Here is a 22308-nt window from a genome sequence, read left to right as displayed (position 1 = left end):
AATGAGGCAATTCTACGGCTGCACAGTACACATTATCCAATAAGTCTATCACCAGAAGACGAGTTGGCTATTACATATAAGAAAATTTGTTGGGTTCGCAAGAAAAAAATTAACGAGGGGGATGCAAAAGCCCGGGACCATGATCATTTATGGCACGAAATTTCATCAAGGGAAGTAACTTTCGTGGGGTTGCGCATAAATCGTGGAATTTAAATGTTACACAGCAATACTTTCTACCGGTTTACATGCACAATTCCAACTACGATTTGAAATTCATATTACCAGCATTGGCACGATTACAGAAGGGTGAAGTTGTAGATGGTGCATGGGTAGATGTTAGTTTTTCTTACAATATCATACCAAAATCATCTGAAAAGTTGCTAGTCTTAGAATTTAAATGGTAAGCAATTGATAATGGTAAAGTCAAGTTCAATAGAATCCGTTTCCTTGGTTCCTTAGTTTCTTCCCTAAATCCCTAGGTCAACTCAGTCAAGTACAGAAAACCGGTGATTTTGATAGTTTCCCCCTCCTCAAACAGCGCTTTTCAGATGAGGAACTGTATAATTTATTAACGTGTAAGGGCATGTACCCCTATGAGTACTACAGCTCCGGCTTGAAGCTAAGTGAGGAAAAATTACCACCCATCGCAGAGTTTTATGATTCACTTCGCGATTGTCGGATATTGTCTGTAAAAACACGGACAAAATTCATGAAAAATTCTGGTTGGATTTGGGGTATTATTTTTCCACTTCTCATCTGGGATGGATTTAATTCTTAAAATCAGTGAAGCAGAAATAGGTCTGATTGCCGGCGTGGATCAGCAGCTGTTTGCAGAGATCCATGCGGGGAGGGTATGTTTTCTAGGGGGACTTGAAACCACCCCGACTGGACAATGCACCATTGAAAAGTCGGACGCCGTTTTTTTGGATATGAATTCCCTTTATCCGTCAGCAATGTCTCACTTTTATTTGGCGTTTGGGTATTACCAATGGCTTGACAATCCTTCTGGTCCAAATTTCCCCAACATTCACGCTTTAGAGGAAAATGGACCACAACAATGGTTTTTCGAAATTGACGGTGAAATACCTCTGGAACTTCTTGACTCGGTAAAAGACTTTGTTTTTCCTTGCATCAATAGACCGGTGCCTAGGGACTCTTTGAGTCCCTACAATTTATCTTTAGTAGAGAATAAAGGTATTTATTGGACACCATCAAAACAAAAGCTTATTGCCGATCTTGAGCCGAAACGGAAGATTTTGTACACCACATTCTTTTGCGGAGGATGCTAGCCAACTGTTTCAATGTCACAAAGATTCATAGAGCCCTCCAATTTGATCAAAAGCCTTGCATGAAGACGTTTGTTGACACCTTTGTCAATAAACGGTCTCAAGCGAAAACAAAGGTCTAAAAGGAGATCTTTAAACTCATTTTAAATTCGGCCTTTGGTAAAATGTGTGAGAGTGTACCTAACAGGAGTCGTTGTGACGTAGTGACTGACCCAAACAAATTTTTCCGAATCATTGCGAATCCAAACTTCACATCATTCACGATCCTATACTCCAATATGGTCCTTTTACACAGAAAAATGATACATGTAGTTTTAAATAAGAAAATTGCCACTGCCAGTGCCATTTTAGAAATTTCAAAGAAACTCATGTTGGAGTTTTATTACAATGTGTGTAAGCGCCAATGACCGGAGATGGGACAAGTTCAGGTGTATTATGGAGACATTAATTCGCTCCTGTTGAAAATTAAAACAGATAGTCTGTTACATGATTTGGAAAATGGAGAATAAATCAGCTCTCGGATGGATTATGCCATCTGGGATGAGCCCCTCTATCCGGAGCTGGTGAAACGCCAGGCCCCAAATAAGTTGCTTAAATTAAAATCAGAGACAAGAAGTGACTTGGTATCGCATGGTGTATTTCCCGGTCCAAAGGTGTACTGCGTGGAAAAGCACAATGAGACTACCAAAAAAGAGTGCAAGGGGGTGCTCTGGCACTACGTAAAAGAAAATTTCGACATGAATGTTTATAGGAACTTTATAGAAAATAATTTTGTTCCAAGAGCGAGTGTCACGGCCATTTTCTCTTTAAAATATAAAAAATATATATAGCCATGTCCACCATATCGGACAAAGTCTATGTACTCGAGGGTGGTGTGAAAAAACTACCACATGCACACTACCTTACTCCAGATCGAGCTGAATGTGTAAAATCTAAAAAACCACTCGGTCTGGAGAAAGAACTATAGTTGAGGGAGGGGGAGGGGGCCGTTTGTTAGGGGAAGGTGGGCCTTTTTTTGCGTCATCAGCTCAGTACTACCTTTTTTTATCCCAGTGTTCTTATATATATTTTTTTCTTTGTGCGAAACGGTAATTTTCAAGTGTGTATTTTTATATTTGTTTTGTAAAGTGTTTATTTACTTACTCTTGCCCCGATGGCGTTTGCTGAACGCCGCGGGGAGCCTCCAACCACTGGTCACTGCAGTTGCCGGCCGCGGGTGCCTTGCTTCCAATGTCTAATTACATGTTTATTGTGAATATATTTTTTTGTGTCGTTGTATATATATATATATATATATATATATATATATATATATATATATATATATATATATATATATATATATATATATATATATATATATATATATATATATATATATATATATATATATATATATATATATATATATATATATATATATATATATATATATATATATATATATATATATATATATATATATATTTGTGAATTAAAGAAACCGTGTATTCTATTTCCTCTGAGTATTTATTCAACAGATTGAGGTTAGGTTAGTGGCATTTTGACATTAGAGGAGTATGTATCAATTTAAAATACTATTCAGATCATTTCTTTGTGGGCCATCCATGTCCAGTAAAATAACACTTTTAACGAAAATAATTCAAAATCTTGATAAATTGTTTTTAGAGAATCCAAAAAATATCTATTATTGCTATAGTGTATGGCAAGAATCTTATGACAAAACAAAAAAAAAGATTGATCCAAGCATAAAATCCATACAAGGACTTGACCTGTTTATTAGCATTACGCCCAACTCGTGGTTGATTATTAACGATTTAGTTGAATCTACTGAAGAATGATCGCAGGAAATGATACAATTATTAACAGTCTGGCATCATCACAAAAAATTTCTGTAACTTTTGTGCTCAATAATCTTTTTCATCTGGGTAAATGTATGAGAACACTTGGTTTGAATTGTACCTACTATATTATCTATAGAGTTGTTCGTGATTCAAGTTCTCTTAGAATTCTATACAAACAAATCTATCCTGGCGAATAGATCCTTTTGCTTTCCGCGTACAATCAAGCGACTAATAAACCCTATGGTTACGTGTGATTAGACCTGAATCAAAACATGCCCGAAGAGTTGTGTGTAGTCACTGATATTTTTGAAAATGAAATTCCTGTATATCTACCGGTGGATAGTAGAAACGATCATAAGTCGTAATCATGACGTTGAAGAAGCTACATGAACACCGGCAGCCAGTTCAAAACCACGGCGTAGGAAAGCAATACTCAAGCATGGCATTGACAAGGTATTTATTAATCTCGTGTCGGAACTTTGCTTAAATTTAATGGAAGGTAATGTTCAACTGTCAGATGGTGTTTGACTACAGACCAAGCAAAATCGGTCATTTGTACGTGCTCTAGCTTGCGAAAAAGGCAAATTGTAAAAGAAAGTGTCTTGTTCAAGCAGGGGTAGCTTTTTTACACTTTCACTACCAATAATCACCGGACTCTTAAACACTTTTCTCTAGAAATTGCTAAAACCTATAAATTGACGCCATTTGAACTTGCTCTTTCACCAAAACAGCACTTTCAAGATAATCTTGATAAATTTATTAACAAAGAAACAAATACCGATGATGAAAAACTAGTTTTGCTTCAAAATACCCTTCGACGTGTCAACAAACATAAGCCTTACCGTGAAAAACCGATCAAAGTAAATTTCATTGATCAACCTTCTGAAATTAGTGAAACACCGAAAAAAGGTGATTTATTAACAAGTGTTGTTGGCCAATCGTATCAATATATAATTGAAAATATGACTTCATTTGTATACCCCTTTGTCAAATTATCATACAAGGAGTTTGGGACTGTGAACGAATTGTGTCGTGCTATCAACAAAAAGTTTCTTATTGTAAAATGGTGCATTTCAATTCAATTATTCAAAGGAAGAAAGTAAAATCTACATTATTTTACCCATTGACAATGAAAAGGTTATTCTCAAGGATAATCTAAGGGAAGTTCTTGGTTTTAAACATAATGTAATCAATAATAAAAGTGCTGGAAGCGCTAGTGGTATGAATCGTGTCATTTTCGTAGAGTACCCACCCGCCTTCTCCTCAGGAAGTTGTATATTTCTTTACGTACCCTTTGTCGAGAGATCAAGAGTCGGTAATACCAATGCCCCTCTTCTATGTGTTCTTGAACGAAAAACATTTAATGGCCACATTCACCACTTCAATATAAAGCACCTTCAATACGTCCCAGTCGATACTTCGTATTTGGAGCTCTGTCAGTTAACATTAAGAATTGAATTGGTTGATCCTCTAGCAATAACAAACGGTTTGGCTGTAAATACATGTCACTTTCGACCCAATCAGTGAAATGGCTAATAGAACTCAGTTTGTATGATCTGATATTGATTGTTATGTTGCTACTAATGGACCATGGCAGCTGGATAATGGAATGGACTATTATAGGGGTCGTTCGTCAGTGTCCGGGTATGGTCTCGACAGTTGGTTTGCTAAGCTTTTTCGCTCTGGACTACCCCTGTCTAAAAATACATTGCACCAGTTGCAGCGGATTTTGCATCCTCTACATTATATGATTGGGGCTCTGGGAAAGATATTCAAGAAAGTATTCGCAAAATCTTAGGTCGAGCGCGCTATCCCTGGGCGATCGATTGAAACAGCACGGAAAAGGTTTAAAAAGGGTACGAAAGACCTCATCACTCATCAGTTACAAGTCAGCCCGGAAGCGTAAATCATCAAAGAAAATAAAAATATCCGAAAAGGATTTCATTTCGTAGAAAAAATGGCATATATACCACATAAAGATTCTCTCCCTTCAGTCACCTCATCTTTAAATATTTTCAATGTGGAAAATTTAGATGTCAGTTTAAAACATGGATACTTTGAACAATTTTATCCGTAACAACCGCTCTCTGAAAATGTCCATTTTCAAATTTAATCGCATGAAGACTACTTTATCGATTTGAATTCGACATTTATAGATTCAAATGCCATTGTTAAAAATTTAAGAATGAAAAACTAAGTGCAGCCGAGGGGTTATCCTACGAAATTTATGTACTAAACAATTTATTTTGACAAATAAGTGTATACATAAATGTAACGTCGGCGAGTATGAGCAACTATCTTTCAAATTATGCAGGTTATATACAATTCATTTTGATGAATCCGATGTCCTATAAGCAGTTGAGGGTACAAGCACTGGATTATGATAATAAAACAGAAATACTGACGCCACTAATATTCTTAGAGAGGCGACAGCTAAAGATTTACATTCAGTTGGAAAAATAAACCATGAGATATTTAATATACATCAATGGTTGCCTCCCAATGTAAAGATTGATATAAAGCTACAACTTGAACCGTCCAATTATATTATCCAAAGAGTACTGGACGCTGCTCCCGATGTAACAATCTCTTTCACGTTGGCAATGCTCCATGTACGAAAACAACAAGTTGTGAGTTCTGTTGCTTTGTCAATTCAAAAATTAATAGCCTCTGGAAATAATATCGAATTGCTCGTGCCTCATACAATCACGAATCGACGCCATATTTCTGCAGGTACGCGTACCTATACCGATTCGTCATTTATAGATGGTGAAATTCCTTCAAAATTGTATTGGCTTTTGTAAAAAGTTTTAGCAATGCTGGACCATAGACAGATTCCCTGCATAAATTTCAACTGTTTGGACTTTCATCGCTTGTATGTGAAGTTGATGGAATTCCGCTCTACAATTTATCCTTTGATAAATGCTACAGGATGTTTATGAATTGCCAATGCAATCCCTAGATGGAGCTTCTCAATTATTCGAAAATGGTATAAGTGAGGAAATGTTTGCTAAGACTCATGGCATTATTGCTTTGGATTTGTCTGGTACTCAAGATTTTAGTAGTGTCTGGACGGGGAAGGTACGGTTAGAGTGTACCTTTGCCAAACCGTTGAAGGAAAGTATTGCATTAATCTCGCTAAATCAATTTGAAACCTTTTGGGAAATTACCCCTGACGGCAGTGTTTTATTAGACTTGGCACCATGAACACGAATCAAGTACTCAACGTTTTCAATATGGACCCATACATGTCGGGATATAAATCCTATTACACACCTACATATTTCCTGGAGCATGTTCCACTAGCTGACAACACCATTATTATTTTTAATAGCAGTCCATCGACGGTAAAGACGGGACATTGGCTATTCATTCTTCAAACAAGAAACAATATAAAATTGTTTGATGCACTTTGTCTACCGTATACATTCTAAACACCTCATATTAAAAATTTTCTTCAGCAGAGGGGAAAATATATTATTCAAAATCGGAAGCGAGTGCAAGATCTATCAACGAAAAGCTAGGGTTTTCATGCCCTATTATATTTATTTTCCGACGTCGTGGACATTCTTGAACGGAATTCCTCAGGATTTATGGTGAAAATCCTCGATTGAACGACATTCTTTGGTAAAAATACTCAGTCTTATCTCTATAATATAAATTTCGGTACATTAAAAATGTATGTAAATTTGTTTATTAATAAAATTTATATATATACAAAACACTATGTCCTTTAGATTTCTTCTTCTACATATAGGTAATCATAAGATACAAAAAGTAGCAATAGATCTTCAGGGTTCAATTTGTATTCATCTTGGAATGCCAAGTCAGGGTTAGATTTTTTACAATATATTGCAACTTCATTTTTATTAAATCTCTTTGTAAAATCAATAATAATATTCTGATTCATATTATAAAATTCACGTGGTTCAATTTGCTTATTTAAAGCAAAGTCGCATACCAAATTCTCATATGAAGAATCATTTTCAGTAATAGCCAAATAAATGTCTGTAGGTTTATAATCATAGTAGCCAGTATCTTCACATCGATGATGTAAAAACCAGACTCTTTTATTATTCTAGCAATTGAAGCGTAGACCAGGTTCTTCTTCCCAAAACAATTTAAAACCGTGACGATAGCAGTCTCTTAAAAATAAACTGAACTCACGCGTAGGATTTTTCGCAATCAGGCCAGGGCAAGTATTTTATTATCACATTTATCTTAGTGACAATTTAAACATAAGAATCCTCTATAATGAAAGTTACAAATTTCTTCAAAAAATGAATTACAGTCTTTAATTTGTACTGCATACTCTATGCAATGTACATGGATTTCACAACTTACACTTTTCATTAAACTCATCAACAAAGGTACAATTCTCACAGGATGACCAGCTGCCCAAAGTATACAAGCATAATGAACTTGTGTGAAACATTTTTTCGATGTTGACTGTCTCACTTCCAAAAAGGAGCTGACTCTTAAACAACAAAAATGTCTTCTAGAAGCATCACAAAATGACCGTCTAAGTAGTGGTTAAGAGCAAAACTACAATCTCATTTGTTTTGTCTCAATTAATATATCTATTAATTGAGTAAAAGCTTAGGGACCGCGGCGGCAAAGTTTCATACAATAGTCCAGAGATGGGGAATTGGTTCCTATTATATTGTTAAGCATTTCTCGAGAATCTTTCGTTGAAGAGATAACTCCAGAAAGTCATCAGCTAAAACTAACCATTGTCCCAATTTTACTAGACTACGTAAGATTTTCTGGTTCTCAAATCTATCCGTTTTAACACTATCACTACCAAATGCGGACTAACCGTTTTCTATGAATTGTTCTCTTCAATGTAGTTCGCCAGCACATTTAATCCATCTTTTAGTCTCTGTATATGCACTATATTCACCTTAGCTGTAAAGCACAGTTGTTCTTCCGACTTGAATTTGCTTAATGTTATAACATATCCATTGTACATCTTGTCCTATTTTAAGGTTAGCCGGGAGCCCCTTGCAATTTCCACCACCACCTTAGGCACTCTAGGTCCTATTTTATTAACACTTAATATTCAATAATTTATAAGCATCCATTTTAATGTTGACGTTCCCATTTCCAGAAAGAAACTAACTCTTGACAAAAGGGCTTCTAGCCCCTGGGGAGGCATTTTTGGACATGTATAAGCGTCTAGACATGGAAAATTTGGCATAGAAATAAGACATGTGCTTGAAATACAGAGGGGTGTGTGTCACAGAAATAAAAAGGGATGTGTCTCCAATACTACTTCCCTATGGCTGCCGTGACGTCAGAGGGCTCCGGTAGAAACAGCTAACCACATTGTACAGGTGCAAGGGGCTAGGAACTTCACTTATCTGACTTCCAGAAATCCCCTATTAATCTCCCTGTTATTACAACATGTGTATTATACCAACTACATTTCAAGTAATTTAAACACCCAGGACTCTTGCCTGGGCATGCAAAAACATGCCAGGGCGTGAATCTTGCCTGGACGTGCCAAATCTTGCCTGGACGTGTCAAATCGTGCCTGGGCATATCAAATCTTGCCTGGGCGGGAATTTTGCCAGGTAGAGACACATGCGAGGAGCTCCCCTTGTTAATTTTCCTATTTTCCTGACCAAACTCCGGTTAATCATATAAAATAAAATACTGAAACACTTGGAATCCTGGGAAATCTTGCCATGTGTGGGAATTTGCATACAATTGTGGCACCTGTTCGGCAGAAGAGGGATGCGCTGTTAAACCTTCTTCTTGCACTGTCGAACCAATGGAAGAAAGGAGTAGGCCGTATGGGCGTCATATGAAGCAGAGTGGCGATACTACTAGTTTAAACACATAGACGCGAATACCCTTATAATTTCCCAATTCTCAGCAAAAATTCCCTTTAGAAGATGAATTTTCCCTGCTTACCCGGAAAGGCGTCTTTCCATATTCATATTTAGATAGTTCGAGGAAAAAATATTACCTTCAAAGTAGGTTTTTTTATAAGGATCTAGTTTAAAAAGAAATTTTGTATCAGGAATATGATATCACAAAGAAATTTCGGGCAAAACTTAGATGAAATGAGCCCTCTCTCAATCTTCAAGGATCACTTGTTCGATACGATCACCCATGAAAAAAAAACAACAACAAAGAATAAGTAAACACGCATCTATGATCTTTCTTCTTGAAAAATACATTGTAAAATTTCATATTTATATGTATAGAAGCTTGAAACCTCAACAGTAGTGTTCTTCGATTTGCTGAAATGTGATTTCCATTAAGATCGCTTCACAGTTTGAGGTGTTCTCACCAGGATCATATCCAGGATTTTTTCTGGGGGCGGGGTACAAAATACTTTAAAAACGCATCAAAAATTTGTTTATATTCATTTTTGTTACGTTTTTACGAGTCGGGCAAATATTTCAGAGGGGGTTTCAAACCCCCCTACCCTCCACGAATATAGTTTTTTGTTCCCCCCTTTTTTGAAAATTGGACAAATATTTTCAGGCTCTTAATATCTGGAATTAGCATAAAAGTTAAATTCTTGTGATGTCTTTAAAAGTTTTGGTTACTATTGAGCCGAGCCACTACTTTCCTATATTTTTTTTACCACGATTAGTTTGAAAATACTGTTTTACTGACCAGTGGAACTGTGAGTCCATAAGTTAGATTGTAAACTTGACAATCTTGCTGGAAAGCAAAATTTTGGTTTTGGGTTCGGGGTTTTTGCGGAATATGGGTTTTGGATTCTAGCTTTAAAAAATTTGCTAGTCCATAGTTTGCTTTCCACAGTCCAGTTTCTTGCATTGGGCTTATGAACTTTTTTCTTCAACTGATAATTCTGAATCTTATTTCAAGAATCAAGTTTGTCATTGGAAAAGACCATTTACCAATATTTACCAATTCTATGGTAAATTTACCAATAATTGGTAAAAATATTTACCAATTCTATGGTCCATGCCATTGCCTGTGCTTCAAAAACTGTTCGATCGTTAATTATTGATGGATCAGCCATTTTATGGAAAGAATCTAAAAACAGTATTCCTCGTGTCATCTTACCACCATTGGTAAAAATACCACCATCTTACCACCTTACCATCTTACCATCTTACCACCATTGGTAAAAATTTACATTGGTAAAAATATTTACCAATTCTATGGTCCATGCCATTGCCTGTGCTTCAAAAACTGTTCGATCGTTAATTATTGATGGATCAGCCATTTTATGGAAATAATCTAAAAACAGTATTCCTCGCGTCATCTTACCACCGACAAGGTTATATTCAAACACCTAGAAGAAATAAAACCTAAGGTTCAAATTGCAAGGGATTTACTAGCAGCCGCTATATTAAAAGCTACATGATAGATAACATTTCATTTTTTAAATGTTTTTCACAAATCAAACCTTTATTTCTCTTTAGAAAATTAAATGAACAAAAAATAAATGAAGAAATTCATCAAGTAAACAAAAATAATAAAAGACAATCATTAAGTCAAGCCAAACAACAACAAGCCAATCTTCCTGGGATAAATATCCGTTTCATGTTTGTAATAATATTTCACTATGAATAATATGATCGATGGTTAAAAAAAGTCAAATACAAACATAATAAATCATCGATAAAAATTGCTACACATCACACACTATCAAAGGGGAAAATTAAAAAATTAGAAATTGACCGGCCCATGCTAACCAGTTTCGTTTACAGTTTTGCAAGAGACGGAATAAAACCTTATTGTATCTTTTCGTTTGTGAAGATACGGGAGTTTTTTCGGTAATCTTATAATTGAATTCTCTTAATTTGACAGCCAGTTTATATTGCCATCATGCATATCTATTTTTAGTAAGTTTGATTTCAGTATGAGATTTCAAATTACAAATTTTTGGATGTTGTTAACCAAAAAGTAAAATTAGCAAAGTATCTTATTTTGCTATGACATTACATTACGAGTAGAGAAGCCCTAATATCTCCGATCGATCACCCCTGCTGCCACCTACAACTTTTTTACATAATTTATGTCTGTTTGTTGTCAGTGAGAATGAAAAAACAGGAATTTTCTCACATTAATGTCTGTTTTCTTGGATGGTTGTGTGTTTTGGTCAATTTATTTGATGTTTTTTCATGGATGTCAACAGCACTTCATGTCTGTTTTATGGCTTTTGTCAGTGAGAATGGAAAAACAGGAACTTTCTCACTTTCATGGATTATTGAGTCATTAATCAAATTGTTTCCGGGCAAGGTTAATTAATGTCTGACAGATGACGTCAAGTTAATTAATGTCATTGATGTATTTCCAAAGAGAATGTTTCCGAGGCAAAGTTTAGATCGCACATGACAGATGATGTCATGATTGATTGATTGGCATGAAAGGGGAATTAATTTGTTGTTTCTAAAGAGAACTGTTTCCGAGCGAATGTTTAGATCTTAGCGATGAAGAGATTGATTCACGAAAGGGTTTCCAAATAATTTCAAATGTGACAGCGCAGAGATGCCAAACAAAAGGAACACGCTGAAATTACGTTTAGGAATTATTTGGGCGAAACCATTTCAGTTATTTTATGGAATTATTTCGGCGAAACAGTTAGAGACATTTTAAAAGATGACTTTAGAAGAGAATTTAAGGGTGAAACTCTGTGGTCGTTATAATGCACAAGTTGTATTTTAACAGCGTCGTGAGGTCCCCTACTCCAACCCCAAAGGGGTCCGATCCCCCTACCCCAACCCCAAAGGGTTCCAATCCCCCTACCCCAACCCCGAAGGAAGCCCCCGGTACTCAAAGGTCCCCCAAGCTCCCAAAGGACCCCGAACCCCCTAAAGGCCCACACCCGGTCCCCAAAGGTCCACCCGGCCCTAAAGGGCCCCCCAGACCCCCAAAGGACCCCAGCACTCCCAAGGCCCCGGAGCTCCCATTTTTTAATACTTTTTATGGCTTTTTTATATCTTTTCAGAACAAGTTATTTTCTTAATGTCCATGCTAAACCCATTTTACAAGTTTAAGTACCCATCCTTTTCACCCACAACTTTACTATACTGATTTTTGAATGCTCCAACACCAAGCAATACTTTTCAAAGCCATTTCAGAACAACTTCTTTTCTTAATGTCCTTCCTAAACCCATTTTACAAGTTGAAGTTCCCATCCTTTTCACCCACGACTTTTCTATACTGCATTTTTGAATGCTCCAACACCAAGCAATACTTTTCAAAAGGTATTTCAGAACAAGTTATTTTCTTAATGTCCTTCCTAAACCCATTTTACAAGTTGAAGTACCCATCCTTTTCACCCACAACATTACTTTACAGCTCTTGAAGGCCACAACAAGCAATACTTTTCAAAAGGCATTTCAGAACAAGTTATTTTCTTAATGTCCCTTCTAAACTTATTTTCCAACTTTAAGTACCCATCCTTTTCACCCACAACTTTACTTTACAGCTTTTGAATGCTACAACACCAAGCAATACTTTTCAAATGGCATTTCAGAACCAGTTCCTCTCTTAATATCCCTCCTAAACCCATTTTACAAGTTGAAGTTCCCATCCTTTTCACCCACAACTTTATTTTACAGCTTTTTGAAGGCCCCAACTCCAAGCAATACTTTTCAAAAGGCATTTCAGAACAAGTTATTTTCTTAATGTCTCTTCTAAACCTATTTTCCAACTTGAAGTACCCATCCTTCTCACCCACAACTTTACTTTACAGCTTTTGAATGCCCCAACACCAAGAAATACTTTTGAAAAGGCATTTCGGAACCAGTTCTTTTCTTAATGTCCCTCCTAAACCTATTTTCCAACTTGAAGTACCCATACTTTTCACCCACAACATTACTTTACAGCTCTTGAAGGCCACAACACCAAGCAATACTTTTCAAAAGGCATTTCAGAACAAGTTATTTTCTTAATATCCCTCCTAAACCTATTTTCCAACTTGAAGTACCCATCCTTTTCACCCACAACTTTACTTTACTACTTTTTGGATACCTCACCACCAAGCAATACTTTTCAAATGACATTTCAGAACCAGTTCTTTTCTTAATGTCCCTCCTAGACCCATTTTACAAGTTGAGGCACCTATCTTTTTCAACCACAACTTTACTTTACAGCTTTTGAATGCCACAACACCTAGCAATACTTTTCAAAAGGCATTTCAGAACCAGTTCCTTTCTTAATATCCCTCCTAAACCCATTTTACAAGTTGAAGTACCCATCCTTTTCACACACAACATTACTTTACAGCTCTTGAAGGCCACAACACCAAGCAATACTTTTCAATGCATTTCACAACAAGTTCTTTTCTTAATGTCCCTCCTAAACCCTTTTTACAAGTTGAAGCACCCGTACTTTTCACCCACAACTTTATTTTACAGCTTTTTGAATGCCCCAACACCAAGCAATACTTTTCAAAGGACATTTCAGAACAAGTTATTTTCTCAATGTCCCTTCTAAACCTATTTTCCAACTTGAAGTACTTATCTTGTTCGCACACAACTTTACTTTACAGTCTTTTGCATACCAAAACACCAAGAAATACTTTCCAAGAGACATTTCAGAACAAGTTTTTTTTCTTAATTTCATTCATAGACCAATTTTACAAGTTGAAGTACCCATCCTTTTCACCCACAACTTTACTTTACAGCTTTTTGGATATCTCAACACCAAGAAATACTTTTCAAAAGACATTTCAGAGCAAGTTCATTTCTTAATGTCCCTCCTAAAACCATTTTAAAAGTTGAAGCACCCTTACTTTTCACCCATATCTTTACTCTACAGCTTTTTGGATACATAAAAGCCAAATAGACATCTCAAAAGACATTTAAGAGCCAGTTCCTTTCTTAATGTCCCTGCTCAAAACATTTTACAACATTCAGTAATAGTCCTATTCACCCATAACTTTACTTTGCAGATTTTTGGATAACTCAAAACCCAGCAATACTTTTCAAAAGGCATTTCAAAGCAAGTTCCTTTCTTAATGTCCCTCCTAAACCAATTTTACAAATTAAAGCATCCATCCTTTTCACTCACAACTTTTCTTTACAGCTTTTTGGATGCCTCAACACGAAGAAATACCATTCAAAAGGCATTTTAGAGCAACTTCTTTTCTTAATGTCCCTTCTAAACCTATTTTCCAAAATGAAGTACCAATCCTTTTCACCCACAACTTTACTTTACTACTTTTTGGATACCTCAACACCAAGCAATACTTTTCAAAAGGCATTTAAGAGCAAGTTCCTTTCTTAAAGTCCCTCCTAGACCAATTTTACAAGTTGAGGCATCCATCCTTTTCACCCACAACTTTACTTTACAGGTTTTTGGTTCTTTTGAATTTGCCAATATCATGCAATACTTTTCAAAGACATTTCATAACAAGTTCTTTTCATAATTTCCATTGTAAACCCATTTTACAAGTTGAAGTAACCATCCTTTTCACCCACAACTTTACTTTACAGCCTTTTGAATGCTCCAACATCAAGCAATACTTTTCATAAGACATTTCAGAACAAGTTCTTTTCTTAGTGACCGTCCTAAATCCATTTTACAAATTGAAGTACCCATCCTTTTCCTCACAACTCTACTATAAGGCTTTTCGAATACCCCAACATCAAGTAATACTTTTCAAAAGCATTTCAGAACAAGTTCTTTTCTTAATGTCCTTCCTAAACCCATTTTACAAGTTGAAGTAGCCATCCTTTACAACCAACACCAAGCAATACTTTTCAAAAGGCATTTAACAACAAGTTCCTTTCTTAATGTCCCTCCTAAACCAATTTTACAAGTTTAAGTACTCATCCTTTTCACAACAACTTTACTTTACGACTTTTTTTCTTAATTTCCCTCCTAAACCCATTTTACAAGTTGAAGTACCCAACTTTTTCACCCAGAACTATACTTCACAGCTTTTCGAATGCCCACAACACCAAGCAATACTTTTCAAAAGGCATTTCAGAACAAGTTATTTTCTTAATGTCCTTCCTAAACCCATTTTACATGTTGAAGTTCCCAACCTTTTCGCCCGCAACTATACTTTACAGCTTTTTGGATACTTCAACACCAAGAAATACTTTTCAAAAGACATTTCAGAGCAAGTTCCTTCTTAATGTCCTTTCTAAACCCATTTTATAAGTTGAAGCATCCTTCCTTTTCACCCACATCTTTACTTTACAGCTTTTTGAATACCCCAACATCAAGAAATACCTTTTAAAAGACATTTCAGAGCAACATCTCTTCTTAATGTTCATTCTAAACCCATTTTCCAACTTGAAGCATCCTTCCTTTTCACCCACAACTTTACTTTACAGCTTTTTGGATACCTCGACATCAAGAAATACCTTTCAAAAGGCATTTCAGAGCAAGTTCCCTTCTTAATGTCCCTTCTAAACCCATTTTCCAACTTGAAGTACCAATTCTTTTCACCCACAACTTTACTTTACAGCTTTTTGAATGCTCCAACACCAAGCAATACCTTTCAAAGGCATTTCAGAGCAACTTCTTTTCTTAATGTCACTTCTAAACCCCTTCTCCAACTTGCAGTATCCATCCTTTTCACTCACAACTTTATTTTACAGCTTTTTGGATACCACAACACCAAGAAATACTTTTCAAAAGGCATTTCAGAGCAAGCTCCTTTCTTAATTTCCCTCCTAAAACCATTTTACAAGTTGAAGCTTCCATCCATTTCGCCCACAACTTTACTTTACAGCTTTTTGGATACCTCAACACCAAATATACCTTTCAAAAGGCATTTCAGAACAACATCCTTTCTCAGTGTCCCTTCTAAACCAATTTTCCAACTTGAAGTACCCGTCTTTTTCACCACAACTTTACTTTACGACTTTTTTCCACACCCAAACATCAAGCAATACTTTTCAAAAGACTCTATTATATTTTTTCAGAACAAGTTTTTTCTTAATGTCCTTCATAAACCAATTCTACAAATTGAAGTAGTTATCTTTTTCACCACAACTTTATTTTACGACTTTTTGCACACCTCAAGATCAAGCAATACTTTTCGAAAGACATTTCAGAGCAAGTTCCTTTCCTAATGTCGCACCTAAACCCATTTTACAAGTTAAAGTACTTATCTTTTTCCCCACGACTTTACTTTACGACTTTTTTCCACACCCAAACATCAAGCAATACTTTTCAAAGGCATTTCAGAAAAAGTTTTTTCTTAATGTCCTTCCTAAACCAATTTTACAAGTTGAAGTAACCATGGCAACTTCTACTGCAGCAACCAATAATTAGAACTCAAGCTCTAAAATTGGTCTCAATCAGAAACCCTTATCGCTGTCTAAATTCACCAAGTGAAATGGGTTTAGAAGGGACTTTAAGAATGGAACTGACTCTTAAATACCTTTTTAAAGGTATATTTTGTGTTGAGGTATCGAAAAAGTTGTAAAGTAAAGAGGTGGGTGAAAAAGATGGATGCTTCAACTTCTAAAATTGTTTTAGAAGGGACATTTAGAAAAGATGTTACTCTGAAATGACTTTTGAAAGGTATTTCTTGGTGTTGGGGTATCCAAAAAGCTGTAAAGTAAACTTGTGGGTGAAAAGGAAGGATGCTTCAACTTGTAAACTGGGCTTAGAAGGGACATTAAGAAAGGAACTTGCTCTGAAATGTCTTTTGAAAAGTATTTCTTGGTGTTGAGATATCCAAAAAGCTGTAAAGTAAAGTTGTGGATGAAAAGGATGGGTACTTCAACTTGTAAAATTGGTCTATGAATGACATTAAGAAAAAAACTTGTACTGAAATGCCTTTTGAAAAGTTTTTCTTGGTGTTGTGGTATGCAAAAGACTGTAAAGTAAAGTTGTGTGTGAAAAAGATAAGTACTTCAAGTTTGAAAATAGGTTTAGAAGGGACATTGAGAAAATAACTTGCTCTGAAATGCCCTTTGAAAAGTATTGCTTGGTGTTGTGTCATTCAAAAAGCTGTAAAGTAAAGTTGTGGGTGAAAAGTACGGGTACTTCAACTTGTAAAAAGGGTTTAGGAGGGACATTAAGAAAAGAACTTGTTGTGAAATGCATTGAAAAGTATTGCTTGGTGTTGTGGCCTTCAAGAGCTGTAAAGTACTGTTGTGTGTGAAAAGGATGGGTACATCAACTTGTAAAATGGGTTTAGGAGGGATATTAAGAAAGGAACTGGGTCTGAAATGCCTTTTGAAAAGTATTGCTAGGTGTTGGGGCATTCAAAAGCTGTAAAGTAAAGTTGTGGTTGAAAAGGATGGGTGCCTCAACTTGTAAAATGGGTCTAGGAGGGACATTAAGAAAAGAACTTGTTCTGAAATGTCATTTGAAAAGTATTGCTTGGTGGTGAGGTATCCAAAAAGTAGTAAAGTAAAGTTGTGGGTGAAAAGGATGGGTACTTCAAGTTGGAAAATAGGTTTAGAAGGGACATTAAGAAAATAACTTGTTCTGAAATGCCTTTTGAAAAGTATTGCTTGGTGTTGTGGCCTTCAAGAGCTGTAAAGTAATGTTGTATGTGAAAAGTATGGGTACTTCAACTTGTAAAATGGGTTTAGGAGGGACATTAAGAAAAGAACTGGTTCCGAAATGCCTTTTGAAAAGTATTTCTTGGTGTTGGGGCATTCAATAGCTGTAAAGTAAAGTTGTGGGTGAGAAGGATGGGTACTTCAAGTTGGAAAATAGGTTTAGAAGAGACATTAAGAAAATAACTTGTTCTGAAATGCCTTATGAAAAGTATTGCTTGGAGTTGGGGCCTTCAAAAAGATGTAAAATAAAGTTGTGGGTGAAAAGAATGGGACCTTCAACTTGTAAAATGGGTTTAGGAGGGATATTAAGAGAGGAACTGGTTCTGGAATGCCATTTGAAAAGTATTGCTTGGTGTTGTAGCATTCAAAAGCTGTAAAGTAAAGTTGTGGGTGAGAAGGATGGGTACTTCAAGTTGGAAAATAGGTTTAGAAGGGACATTAGGAAAATAACTTGTTCTGAAATGCCTTTTGAAAAGTATTGCTTGGTGTTGTGGCCTTCAAGAGCTGTAAAGTAATGTTGTGGGTGAAAAGGATGGGTACTTCAATTTGTAAAATGGGTTTAGGAAGGACATTAAGAAAAGAACTTGTTCTGAAATGCCTTTGAAAAGTATTGCTTGGTGTTGGAGCATTCAAAAATGCAGTATAGAAAAGTCGTGGGTGAAAAGGATGGGAACTTCAACTTGTAAAATGGGTTTAGGAAGGACATTAAGAAAAGAAGTTGTTCTGAAATGGCTTTGAAAAGTATTGCTTGGTGTTGGAGCATTCAAAAATCAGTATAGTAAAGTTGTGGGTTGAAAAGGATGGGTACTTCAACTTGTAAAATAGGTTTAGGATGGACATTAAGAAAATAACTTGTTCTGAAAAGATATAATAAAGCCATAAAAAGTATTAAAAAATGGGGGCGCCGGGGCCTTTGGAGGGCGGGGGTCCTTGGGGGGTCGGGGGGGGTCCTTTAGGGCCGGTCGGTCCTTTGGGGACCGGGTGAGGGCCTTTGGGGTCTGGGGGCCCTTTGGGAGCTTGGGGGACCTTTGAGTACCGGGGGCTTCCTTCGGGGTTGGGGTAGGGGGATTGGAACCCTTTGGGGTTGGGGTAGGGGGATCGGAACCCTTTGGGGTTGGGGTAGGGGACCTCACGACGCTGTTAAAATACAACTTGTGTATTATAACGACCACAGAGTTTCACCCTTAAATTCTCTTCTAAAATCATCTTTTAAATCATCTTTTAAAATGTCTCTAACTGTTTCACCGAAATAATTCCATAAAATGGCTAAAACGGCTTCGCCCAAATAATCCCTAAACGTAATTTCAGCGTGTTCCTTTTGTTTGGCATCTCTGCGCTGACACATTTCAAATTATTTGGAGACCCTTTCGTGAATCAATCTCTTCATCGCTAAGATCTAAACATTCGCTCGGAGACAGTTCTCTTTAGAAACAACAAATTAATTCCCCTTTCATGTCAATCAATCAATCATGACATCATCTGTCATGTGCGATCTAAACTTTGCCCCGGAAACATTCTCTTTGGAAATACATCAATGACATTAATTAACTTGACGTTATCTGTCAGACATTAATTAACCTTGCCCGGAAACAATTTGATTAATGACTCAATAATCCATGAAAGTGAGAAAGTTCCTGTTTTTCCATTCTCACTGACAAAAGCCATAAAACAGACATGAAGTGCTGTTGACATCCATGAAAAAACATCAAATAAATTGACCAACACACACAACCATCCAAGAAAACAGACATCAATATGAGAAAATTCCTGTTTTTTTATTCTCACTGACAACAAACAGACATAAATTATGTAAAAAAAGTTGTAGGTGGCAGCAGGGGTGATCGATCGGAGATATTAGGGCTTCTCTGCTATTACGTACATTACGTAAGCTCCCTAGTGTCACTAGTGTTAGATAACATTAAGGCCAGAACATAATTTGCATCTTACTTAAAAAAAATACGTATGAATGTGCATTTTCAGTTTAATATACATATACTGATATTTAGCAATCAAAATGTTATTATTATTTGATTTATTAAAGTTATAAAAATAAAAACATTTATACTTTTTTCAGTAAAGTGCAAATTTTGTTCTGACTTTGGGAAGGCATAGGGGTTTTGAGCCCAACTTATGTTAATTTCTGCTCGTTTTGAGTTTGACTCGGTTATTTATTGTAATTTCTGTTCGTTTTGGGTTTCATTTATTTATCGATGCTGATTTGTGGTAGTTTCACGCTTGGTAAATTTTTTTATTTTATTTTTGCTCATTTTTTGTTTAATTGAGTTCTTTACTTTTCTTTGAAGAACATATTTTGTGGAAAAAGTTTTTTTTTTAATTTCTGTTCGTTTTATATTGACACAGTCTTTTCAGGGAAAAAGAAAATAATACTTTAAATCTTTTAATTTTTTTTAAAGACTTTATAGTTTGGCCTGCTATTTGTATGCTGGAAAAAAATTTCAGCAATTTTTAACAACATACACTTTTTTAAAAATCTGGACACAAATAGTACTGTTTAATCTAATTTAATTCCTCCTCTATTTGACCTGAAATAGAAAAATTGATACCATTCGCAAAAAAAATTGTTTACTTTCTTTGATAGCTTGGATACACCTATGCCATTTTGATTTGGTTAAATTTTAAGAGCAGAAGTAGCCCCAAAAGTTTGAACATAATGTCCTCAGTCATTAGGATACTTCTGAGATGCCTTATTGGGAATTAGCATTAACACAGTGCATTTTGATTTAATCTTAAGGCAACATTTAGTTTTTAAACAAAATGAGCAAATGGAAGGGTGGGCGCGGGAGGGGATTACTTGCCCTCCAAGCACTTTATACACTCAAACAGAGCATCAGTCCTTTCTATTTTCAATCAAATGAGCCCTTTTTGAAGTTCCCACGACAACTCCTTCGATACGAAGTGCCCTGGTCTAAACAACAACAATAAAAAATTAATGCATTATACTCACATCGATCTTCACTATAAAAATGTCAAACCTTCCAATCGCTTTCGACTATTAAAAAGGGAACTAGGCCTTTCGATTTCCAATTGAATCAGCCCTTTTTTAAAGGAAAACTCTTTCTATAAACACCTTATATGCCCCCAGGGCATAAATTACAACCCTTACCCTATGGGCTGTTAGGGTGGTTGTCATCCTCTAAGACCTAATTTCCAGAACTTTCAACTACGTTAAACAAAATGGTAATCTCAGAATGTGGATTGGAAGCGTTCGGGAAAATGATGGGCTTGAGAGGGGTGGTAGTCGCTCTCCAGTCACTTTCAACTATTAAATATGGCACGAGCACTTTCAATTTCAATTCAAATGAGCCCTTTTGAAGTTTTTACGACAGTACTTTCAATAAAAATCTTATATGCCCCCAGGGCATAACTTACAACCCTTGCCCTGAGGGCTGGGAGGGTGCAATTCTCAAAGACCAAATTTACGGAACTTTCTAGTTCGTTGAACAAAATGGCTATCTGAAAATATTGATTGGATGTGGTTGGAGGACTGGTGGGCGTGAGAGGGGGGTTAGTTACCCTCCAATCACTTTTGACTATTAAAAAGGGCACTAGCCCTATCAATTTCCGATTGAATGAGCCCCTTTTAAAGTTTTACGACAACTCCATCTATAAAAACCTTATATTCCCCCAGGGCATAACTAAAAACCTTTACCCTTGGAGCTCTGGGAGGGGGTGTCATCCTTAAATACATAATGTCCAGAAATTACAACTACGTTGAACAAAATAGCTATCTCTAAACTTTGATTGAATTTTTTTGGGGAAATGGTGGGCGTGAGAGGGGTGTTAATTACTCTCCACTCACTTTCGACTATTAAAAAGGGCAATTTCAATTTCTAATCAAATGAGCCCTTTTTGAAATTACAACAAGAACTTTCTATATAAACCCTATATGCCCCCAGGACATAACTTATAACCCTTGCACTGAGGGGTCTGAGGGGGTTATCATCCTAAAAGACCTAATTTCAAGAACTTTCAACTACGTTGAACAAAATGGATATCTCAAAATTTTGATTGGATGTGCTTGGGAAAATGGTAGGAGATAGAGGGGCGTTAGTCGCTCTCCAATCACTTTCAACTATTAAAAAAGGCAATAGTCCTCTCAATTTCCAATTGAATGAACCCTTTTGAAGTTTCTACGACAACGGTTTCAATAAAAACCTTATATCCCCCAGGGCATAACTTACAGCCCTCGATCTGATGGCTTTGGGGGGGGGGCGGGGTTGTCATCCTTAAAGACCTAATTTCCAAAACTTTCAACTATGTTGAATAATATGGCTATCTAAAAATTTGTATTGGACGTGTTTGGGGAAAAGGTTTGCGTGAGAGGGGGGTTGGTCGCCCTCAAATAACTTTCAACTATTAAAAAGGGCACTAGCCCTTTGAATTTCCAATCGAATGAGTCCTTTTTCAAGTGTCTACGACAAAGATTTCAATAAAAACCTTATGTGCCCCCAAAACATAACTTATAACCCTTGCCCTGAAGAACAAAATAGCTATCTAAAAATTTTTATTAGATAGGTTCGGGGAAATGGTGGGCGTGGAAGGGGTGTTAGTTGCCTTCTAATCACTTTCGATTATTGAGCAGTGAAATAGCGATTTGAATTTCCAATTGAGTGAGCCGTTTTTGAAGTTTCCACGACAACACGTTCTATAACAACCTTATATGCTCCCAGGGCATAACTTAAA

At 36.2% G+C, this 22308-nt stretch overlaps 1 protein-coding gene across 3 annotated transcripts in view; it reads right to left on the bottom strand.

Moving 5' to 3' along the window:
• The window catches only part of LOC148952938 (uncharacterized), a 146757-nt gene that overhangs the window by 45242 nt on the left and 79207 nt on the right, over nucleotides 1-22308 (bottom strand). The window contains exon 4 of one of the 3 annotated variants that reach the window (XM_089087468.1): nucleotides 10272-10412. The exons of the other annotated variants lie outside the window; for them this stretch is intronic. Coding sequence (XP_088943594.1) covers nucleotides 10272-10412 — 141 coding nt within the window. The remainder of the gene's footprint in view (nucleotides 1-10271; nucleotides 10413-22308) is intronic. 3 annotated transcript variants of the gene reach the window in all.

Source organism: Artemia sp. Qi Xiang Cuo, chromosome 4 (assembly GCF_049724085.1).
Source record: "Artemia sp. Qi Xiang Cuo chromosome 4, ASM4972408v1, whole genome shotgun sequence".
NCBI lineage: Eukaryota > Metazoa > Arthropoda > Branchiopoda > Anostraca > Artemiidae > Artemia > Artemia sp. Qi Xiang Cuo.
This window is presented reverse-complemented; position numbering and strand designations above follow the sequence as displayed.